Source organism: Canis aureus, chromosome 24 (assembly GCF_053574225.1).
Source record: "Canis aureus isolate CA01 chromosome 24, VMU_Caureus_v.1.0, whole genome shotgun sequence".
In the NCBI taxonomy this organism is placed as follows: Eukaryota; Metazoa; Chordata; class Mammalia; order Carnivora; family Canidae; genus Canis; species Canis aureus.
Genome location: NC_135634.1, coordinates 9,041,416 through 9,051,177, shown reverse-complemented (window position 1 = coordinate 9,051,177; position 9,762 = coordinate 9,041,416). Strand labels below are relative to the sequence as shown.

Sequence of the window (9,762 nt, the reverse complement as noted above, 5' to 3'; positions counted from 1 at the left end):
TGATATCAAATAATTTATTACGCAGTGTACTTTCCCTGAGCCGGAGTCCCTCCCAATAATATGGAATATCAAAGGCTGTCCTGCCCTAGGAGATGAGGCCATCTGGTGATTAGAAGCAGCGTTCCACATTTAGTAGAAAGTATCAGGGTCAGAATAAGGAGCAGGAGAAAGCGTTTCTTGACTCCCATTCCATCAGACTTTGTGGGTTGGTAACTGCAAACATGTGATCATACCTAAAAGAAAGATTTAGTAAAAAATATTTACTATGTGTAAAGTTTAAGTAGCAAGTGTATTAAAAAAAACTAATCAAAATTTCCAATTTTTCCCAATTTCATTGACCTTAAAGTTCTAGATTTCAAAACTATAAACATTAAATGGTACCTTTGAGGAAAAGTTGATCTGCCTCTTATGACTTAAAACCAAATATTTACTTCTGTGTATGAAATTGGGAACATTAGTGGGAATATTTGTTCTTACCCTAAAATTAGATACTTAATTTTTTAAAAAATTTTATTTATTTATTTATGAGAGAGAGGGAGAGAGAGAGAGAGGCAGAGACATAGGCAGAGGGAGAAACAGGCTCCCTGCAAGGAGCCCGAGGCAGGACTCGGTCCCCAGATCCCAGGATCAAACCCAGAGCCGAAGGTAGACATTCAACCACTGAGCCACTCAGGGTCCCTAGGTACTTAATTTTTAATCACTTAATAATGGAATGTCTTGCCATAGCCAAAACATTTAAATGCAACTACAAGAATGTATCTTTTTTTATTGTTAATTTATCATTTTTATAGGGAAAAACTATTTTCTTTTTTTAAAAGTTTTTTTTTTTTTTTTAATGTATGAGGGACACATAGAGAAAGAGGCAGAGACACAGGCAGAAGGAGAAGCAGGTTCCATGCAGGGAGCCCGATGTGGGACTCGATCCCGGGACTGTAGGATCATGCCCAGAGCCCAAGGCAGACGCCCAACCGCTGAGCCACCCAAGTGTCCCAAAAAACTATTTTCTTAATTAGCAACCAGTGTTTCGGAAGAGTGGTGATTAACAGGATTGTTTTTTATCCTAAGTATTATCAATCTGTGCATTTTTGGTAAATAATTATGTGCAAAGCAAATGCCATATTTTTACTTCTTCAGAAAGGACTTAATATTTTATAATCATGAATTAATTGTTGGCTCTTACTGCAGTTCTTGATATTGGGCCTTTTTGTATCCAGTGTAAATAATTTCTCTGGTTGCTGGTGGCATTTGAAAACAGGGTAATAGGGATCCCTGGGTGGCGCAGCGGTTTGGCGCCTGCCTTTGGCCCAGGGCGCGATCCTGGAGACCCGGGATCAAATCCCACGTCGGGCTCCCGGTGCATGGAGCCTGCTTCTCCCTCTGCCTGTGTCTCTGCCTCTCTCTCTCTCTCTCTCTGTGTGTGACTATCGTAAATTAAAAAATAAAAATAAAAATAAAAAAAAAGTGAAAACAGGGTAATAAAGTTTTCAGCACTGTTGTGTGCTTTCACAATAAAAGGCTGTGGAAGAAACCCATATTCTCTCTTTACATACAACCTAAATACAGTTTTAAATACTACTTGTGCCTTGTGCCAAGATTGAGATCAAATCTTTATATTTGTATGTATGAAATATGTATGAACCACATCTCCTGGTTTGGCTCTAGGTTAATATCCAAATATTCAGGCCCTACCTCGAGAAGTCAATAAGAAATGTAAATCAAGTAAATATAGAGCCTATAGTGAGCTCATCAGAACCTCCTTTCACCTTTACCCTAGGCACCAAAAGTTAGAAACATTAAAATATTAAATAAATGTGCACAAGTTTAGGCTTTCTTTACTTTCACAAACTTTCAGTCTTACCCTGGCAGCCAGCAGGGGGTGCTGGAGATGGGAGCCCTCTGATGAACAGTCTCTGTCCCCCTCTGACTTTGGAGTTAAGGAAGCATTTTGTGCTGGGTATTCTGGGGTCATTGCTCGCTCTGATTTGCCACTCCACAGTTGTCCCTTGGCTTTGTGCTCATTTAATCCTCATAACAGAACCCATGAGATAAATATTATTTTACAGATAAAATAAGATTAGGAGATGTTCAGTGGCCAAGCAACATAACTTCTACATGGGAGAGCAGGGCTTTGGTTCTGTCATACTATATTGTGGCCCTTCTAATCAATATCTGTGGAACATTTGCTCTTGAAGTAACAATTCAAGAGCAAATATTGGGAAAATTAAAGTGTTGGGAAAGAGGCCCAATTTTCGTTTCACCAGTTATGATAATGCTTGGAGTAGACACCTGAGTTAACAGACACCCTAGTCCCAATTCATTGTAACAATGTATCAGTGCCACTTTTTGAGACGTGCCTTGCAGGAGCCAGCAAATGACCCTTTGCTGGTGTTTGTCCATACAGGTCCTCTGAAATACAGCCTAGCAGTATTTCAACATTCAAGTGCTCAATTTATGTTAATTCCCGTACCCTATGATAAACTTGTAACGCACCCTAGGTGACTATGGGCTTATGGAGGGGGCCTTCCTTGTGCGGAGAGGCAAGGAGGATGGACTTCAAGCTTGACCCTGCTCCTCACTGCCATATCTCACTGCCATCTAATGCCTTTCACTACTTAAATCCTTCTAGGGCTTCCCATTAGTTAGACTGACATCAGATTCCTTTGTCATGGCTCACAGTTCTTTATAAAACTCCTTTGCAAAGGAGGTGAGGGGGAAAGAAAAATGGATTCTGCTGCTAATTTTTAATGAAAACAATTTTAAGAGATACGATTTTCCTTGTTTGCGTCTGAATCTGTGCAACAACAAGCCATGCTTTAATGAAGTCTGGGGCATTCAGAAAATTTAAATGTATTTCAGTTCCTTTGAAAAAAATTATTTGTACTGAATAGTAATGGAGTAAGAGTTTTCAAAATTTGCAGGATCTATTTTTGTGAAGATTTGCGTGTGTGGGTTGGATTTTTTAAGGGAATGATTATTGAGTTTTCTGTTTACGAAATGAACATTATGTGGCATCACTTCATATTTTTTTCTCTGCTGGTTTTTAGCACAAGATAGATCAACCCAAATGATACATATAAAATATATCAAAAAGGTTTTTGATTCATCTTGATACTTTATCTCTAAAGGACCTCATCCTGCATGAAGAGAAACAAAGCTCTTTCTCCATAATTGTCATCATTGAACTCAGGTGATGCTTAATTTGACTTGGAACCATTCTTATTAAGCAACAATACATAATTATAGGAATAGAATATATTTAATGCTTTTTTTAGAATTTTAAACTGAGCAAAAATTGATAAAGCAGTTTTTCTTACAAAGTGATTTTCCTTTGTTTCCTCAGGATGCTAGGAAAACATTTCTCTTCTGCCTAATACATTCTATGCATGAATGTACATGTCACTCTGACAATAATTACACATGTGGGCCCACGTGCAGCCATCCACAGGGAAAGGGGGCGGATTCTAACCCTAACCCAATCAACTCAATCAGACTCTTTAAAACCATTATGAGATGGCTCTTGATGTTGGCAAGCATCCAAATTGTTTGCCTAGCTTTGTTGTCACATTTTTTTTTTGAACACCACACGTTTTAGTCTCAAAAAAAAAAAAATTGTCAGATATGCTAGGAAAGAAAAATTAAATATAAATTAAAACATAAACCGATTGCACTTCTGTTGTACATTTTTTCCCCACAGGCAACAGATAGCACTAGGCATGCATGACACGTCTGTTCATTTAGTGGCTCACTCTGTGTTTTTTTTGCATAAGAACTTAGTGTGTGCTAGGGACTGTGACAGATACACAACTGAGAAACACATGGCTCTTCTGAAGAGAGAGTATAGAGTAGGAATTCATGCAGGATGGCTAAATGCCACAAACTGTGATGTACAATCCATGCACCTTTTACCACCTTCATCCCACTGTACTACTCAGCAAGCTAAGACACAGGTTGGCCTCTGCCTTCTTGGAATACTGTTTTCTTAGTTCCTACTGCACCACCTGGGCTACCACCAGTCCATTCACTATATGGATCACAATTAGGTGCCCTTTCCTGAGTTTTGGGCAGATGGTGTAGCACACACCAGAGTGGACACAGCCCATTTTCATCCCTTTACAACTTAGAGAGTAGAGTTCAGGCCAGCTTGCCACTCTCACTCACCCTGGGTCTGGCGTCCTTCTACAGACCACAACCTGTACAACAAATCAAAATAATGTGAAAAATAACAGCCTTCTTCTCTAGATTCCTTTGGGGTGGGGCAAGGCCCCAGGGAACACTTTCTTCTCCAGGCTGGAGCCCAACAGGAAGGCAGTAAGCAGTCCTGGAGAGCCAATGCGGCCCAAAGCACTACTATTATGTAGTGATAACAAGGGTCTTAGCATCTCTTCCTGAATTTTGGATAAGAAGGTTGATAACCCTGATTCTTGCCTTGCTTATGATAATAAATAAATAACTCACTTACTCACTCCAGTTCTAAAATTTACTAGACCTAAATTTTGCCAGCTCTATGACCTTAACCTTATTCTGTGCCTCTTTAAGCCTCCATTTTCTCATCTGTGAAATGGGACTCTTAATAATACTTCATAGGTTGGGGGTAAGGTTTAAATATGATAAGATAGGTATTTTCAAACATAGTATAATGTTGAATAAATGTAGGTGATGTTATTATCATGTCTCAGGTCACTTTCTGACTTTTTTTTCCCACTCTTGGATACCACTTCCTGAGGACCTTTCAGCTTTTCTGTATTACTGCTACTTTTCTCTGAGCCTCCAACAACTATGCCTAATCCCTTGCTTAAAGATTCATTATATAGTTGCCTAAGATTATTAAGGAAAGACTCCTCATTCCTCTTAAATGACATCTGAAGTCTCATAACAAGCCAGAAACAAATTCAAATTTTATTTTGTATTTTAGGTCCCTCTGTTCAGGTGCCTGTTCTGACTACATTTTTTTTTATTAGTGTCCCCACCCCCGCCAGAGAGGAGACAAAAAGATAAATGTTTTATCCCAGCTTGCAGCAGGTGTCATTCTATTTGATTTGTAGGCCTTTCAACAAAACAAAAGGCCTTTTCTGTTCTTTTACATTATATGCTCTCTTTAAAGGTACTCAAATGAGGAGGAAAAAAAAAGCACACATGATCAAGATTTCTGATTCTAACGGTCAGAAACTGGGCTCTTAGTTACTGATTCCCTCTTCACAGGGAAAATGAGATGCCATTAAAAACATTCTTTTCTCAATAGCATTTAAAATTTTATAATCGTTTGCTCTTGAAGTATATGTGAGTGGCATTCTCAGACAATTAATGTGTTTATAGTAGGATTGAAAACTTTGAAAAGCCAGTTAAGATCTCTTTTATAAGGTGGACCAAGATAATCCTTGTATGCTTGAGTAATGATATATAATAGCATGCTTGCTTATTGCAGCTGTTTGAAATGTCTCCAACTTGCTAGCCCCAAATTGTTTCTATTGGTGTCCAAAAATGATATGGATATGACCTTCCAGGTCATACCAGTGGTACAACCATGTGTATAACTTCCAAAGTTTGATTCTGGTGTCACTAAGGGTTCATCAGAAATATCAATATAGCTAAAGCTTAATTGTTTCCTATATGCAAGCCACTATATGCCGAGCACTTTATTCATAATGTCATCTAATCTTTCCAACAACTGAAGTCGGCACCATCATTATCTCCCTTTTCCAGGTGAGGGAACTGAGACTTAGTGACATTAATAGCTTGCCCCAGGTCTCCTAGCTAGTAAGGTCTGGAGCCAGGTAGGAATCTGGGGCCTGTCTAGAGAGACTTTGTGCTCATTAACTCCAGGGCACGATGCAACCTCCCCATTCATTCATTACCATGGGGAGGCCTCAGAAAGTTGGGTATGGATGTTAGTTTTTGTTTTTGGATGTGATTATTGTTTTGAGGTAAAACCTTCGGGTGCTGTTTTACTTGGAATCCATACATTCAAAGTACAGGTGACAAAACATAATTAGCTTATCAACTAAAACGTGTGAAAATGAAAAGGAAGTCCATCTGATAAGAGACTTCACTGGAATGAAGCACTACTATGAGTAGAGCTGGAAACCTTAGTGGCTGAGGGCTTGGCTTTTGTGTAAGTGTAGGAGCTTGAAAAGCTTATATTGATGGTGCCTTGGGGCATTTCAGGACATGGTACTAGTTCTCTTCAGTGCTCAATTTTAAAAATTCTTCACCTTAAAGTTATAGTGTACTCTTCCCATGTCTTAAAAGCACTGTTAGTCTAAAAAGTCCTATTTGTGTGTTGACTGGAACGGAGTTGCCCAACATTTTTTATGTTCAATAATTATTAATATGGCTTTATTCATTGCCTTGGAAAATATCAATCAGAAATGTACTGGAAAGGGAGAACTATTCTGTGGTGCATGAGGCGGCTGGCCAAATCCCATCTACTCAAAGGCAGCCTGTCAGAATTAAAATGCATTTATTTAATCCCCGGGCCAAGCTATACGATAACACAAAATGAAGCTAACCGAAATCAGGACACCTGATAGCAAGATTTCATGAACTAAAAAAGCCATTGTACAGCAAGGGATCTAATGCCTTTGCTTCTTATCCTTCTAATACAAATAAATAAGCTTCACTGGCCTGTACGATTCTTAGAAATGATAGGTTTGAGAAACAGATCTGTCGTGGAGCCTGACATTCGGTAAACAAGCGGACTGAGCATCCATCCCCTTCAGACACACACATTACTGGTGGGGTGCCTCAAAACGACAAGCCTTTCTAGGAGGGAGAAGCACAAAGTGCAAGGGAAAGAAAAAGCCTAGCTTTCGTACTGCAACAAGGCTGACAGATGGGGCTTTTAAAAAACGTCACTGCAGCCAGATCCAGGGGTGCAGCTTTGCTTGCTGCAGCGCCATGCAGTTGTGTATATTTCAGGGACAGACACAAGGGGAAGTAGCAGGCAGTGCTCACGAGCGGGCTGCTCCCTGGAAGCATTTCTGGAGAGAGAGAAGCCACAGAAGCTGGGAAATTCCTCCTCCTCCTCCGGCTGAGTCCGGGGCTGAGTGGTGGCTCAGGTTGAGACGGTGGGCAGGGGCAGGGACCGGGGGCGGCGCTCCCAGCCCATCCCTCAGCCCAGCGGAGAGCTGTGTGGGCTGAGCTGTCTGCACCGTGTCAGGGAGGCCAGCCAGGAAACCCGCCCTCCCGAGGGAAAACGGATCACAGTTCAGGTGGGGACTTCCTCGGTAGCGTACCTGGCTGGAGCAGAGCATGTGGGCGGCCGGCGGCAGGCGGCTCTGGTTATGGCAGCCCAGAAATGAAAGCAGCGGCCGCCGCCGCCTCTGAGGGCTGCAGGCAGATCAGCACCCAGCAAATAAGAAGCAAGTCCTGGACCCCGAGGAGGAGGAGGAGGAGGAGGAGGAGGAGGAGGAGGAGGAGGTGGTGGTGGTGGTGGTGGTGGAGGAGGAGGAGGAGCGGCCGAGCATCTCTCTCCTGCTCCTTGGTGTCCTTTAAATGAGGACTCCCTGCCCGAGCCGGAGGTAGATCTGCAGAGCCTTCCTTTCCGCGGCTGACCCCCGCTTACATCACTAACCTGTGACAGGCACATCTCCACGCCCGGTACCTGCTCCGCCAGCGGCTCCCAGTACAGTCCCGGGAGCCTCTTTGTATACCGCCGACATGGCCAGCCAGCAGGATTCCGGCTTCTTTGAGATCAGTATCAAATATTTACTGAAATCCTGGAGTAATAGTGAGTAATAGAAAATAACCTTTTTTGTTTGTTTGCTGGGTGTTGCGTAAGGTTCGAGAAATAAAATCTCAACTGGAGGCATAAGCTGGTGAGCAGGGAAGTTTTTTTGGTTCGGTCTGCTATGAAAATCAAAATGTCAGAGACTGACCTAGCTTTCCTTAAGTGCAAAGGCTGCAGTGGAATCACAGTAGATTTTGTTTGATTAAATTTTCAAGTGAGATGGCCCTTCAGACTCTGGCAGGGCTCAGGATGGGGCATTCTAGGCTGCACTTTCTGCCTTAATGTTTTTTTGATAAGGGTTTATCTAAGTATTTTGTGAAGTGTGGTTTAATCGAAGGGGTGTGGCAGGGTTTCAGAGTAGTTCATAATTGTTTTATTAGGGCATTGTCTGCAGAAAAAAAGTACTTTATAGTCCAAAACCTGGAGTCATCTCTTTTGTATATAGAGGCATTTGCAGGATTTTTTTTTTTTTAAGTCTCTCCCTTGTCCATGTGGATGATGTTCAGAATGCTATTTAATATTTGGATTTGTGAAAATCCTGATGTGTTATAGTCCAAACTAACAACAAGCTTTGCTGAAATATAAACAAGGTTCTGACCCGGATCATTTATTAGGATATCAGAATGTTATGGCTTCTGAAGTTCCATTACTGACCTACTTAAAGATTTTAGCAATAACATATTTCAAAAGGACAGCCTCTAAGGCATCATGGATCTGGAATCAAATTAAAATGAGGCCTTCAGGTGATCAGTGATGTCCGTGTTTTCTGAATAGTTCAAAAACAAAGTCTCCTCTATTTCTCCATCAGCCTTTGTGCTTGCTCTGGATAAAGACCCGCAGGTATTACAGATCCTTAATTGTTTGAAATTTTAAAAAACCTTCCAAGAAAAATTCTGATGCTGTATTACATGCATGCTAATTAACCGACCTGTGCTCAAAGAGCTGACAATTAATTATCCCCTACCCAGATGACCTGTGGCCAAGATTGTTCTTATGTAAACAGAACCTGGGCAGGAGAACCTGTGCCATAATTGCTTTAAGAAAAGAGCCAGAGTACCTTCAGCCTTAAGGTATTCAGGGATATGTATCTCTAAATGATATCCAAAGAAACCATTTTTTCCCCAGGTAATTTTGCACCACTGTATACATGATGAGGCTTGTCTGAAGCTGTTTTTCTACAAGTGGGAAGCCATTTGGGAGTCATACTGTCACCCAAGTAGCATTCCTTTATTTGTTGTAGTCGTAATTCATTTATCTTGGATCCATTATTTGTATAATGCTTCACACTCAAGGATGAATCTTCCTTTGTTTATCCATTCTTTGATAAATGAAAGGGATCTGACACCCAGAGTTCTTAATGGAGCAGTTTTCCAATAACTGGAAGGACTTACTGTGAGTTTGACAATAGTATATGCTTTTGAATCCTCATTTTTAGTACACCAAGGCCAGATGATTTCCTATCAATTTTTGTCATTGTCTCATTAGAGAGAAAATTATGTGTGACAGTACTGAGGCCAGTGGGATTTCTTTTAAAATCTTTCTCCCCTTGTCAATTTTCAAATTACTCTAGACAAAGTGTGCATTCTCTCCACCTTTCCTAACTCACCCCCACCCCTACACACACACACATACACACACACACACACACACAGAGGCACGCTCACTCTCTCACATCAGGAAATGGTTCAAAATGACTGTTCATATCTACTTTGAGAGTATCCGGGACACAATTTTGATTTCTTTCAATTCATTCAGCAGATATTTCTTCAACATCTACTATGTCAGGCTGTGAGGCTACAAAGGGGAATAAGACACCATACCTGCCCTCTCTCTTCATTTCTTCATTACAGGAGAGTGAACTTGGTGATTCTATTTAGCGTTCCTTTGGAAGTCAGAATGCTTTTCAGTCCTTTCTGGAAAGAGGAAGAGGAAATATACTTTATGCTTCATGTTCTTTAAGCTTATTGCAACACTAACTTGTTTATAACCTAGCTTAGCTCTCGGTTTTACATATTGTCAGTAGCAAAGAGAGAAAG

At 41.0% G+C, this 9,762-nt stretch overlaps 1 protein-coding gene and 1 long non-coding RNA gene across 3 annotated transcripts in view; one reads left to right on the top strand and one right to left on the bottom strand.

Moving 5' to 3' along the window:
- LOC144295724 (uncharacterized) lies at window positions 1-9,665 on the bottom strand. 2 transcript variants are annotated; one of them, XR_013362808.1, is made up of 4 exons: window positions 9,547-9,665; window positions 7,571-7,715; window positions 1,859-2,025; window positions 1-233 (listed from the first exon to the last, which is right to left on the bottom strand). It is a non-coding gene; the product is annotated as an uncharacterized LOC144295724 (long non-coding RNA). The 2 variants fall into 2 exon arrangements; XR_013362807.1 differs by lacking the exon at window positions 1,859-2,025.
- Window positions 7,448-9,762, top strand: part of FRY (FRY microtubule binding protein) — a 260,678-nt gene continuing 258,363 nt past the window's right edge. The window contains exon 1 of the mRNA XM_077868184.1: window positions 7,448-7,726. Within this exon, the coding sequence (XP_077724310.1) occupies window positions 7,657-7,726 (70 nt within the window). The 5' untranslated portion in view covers window positions 7,448-7,656. The remainder of the gene's footprint in view (window positions 7,727-9,762) is intronic.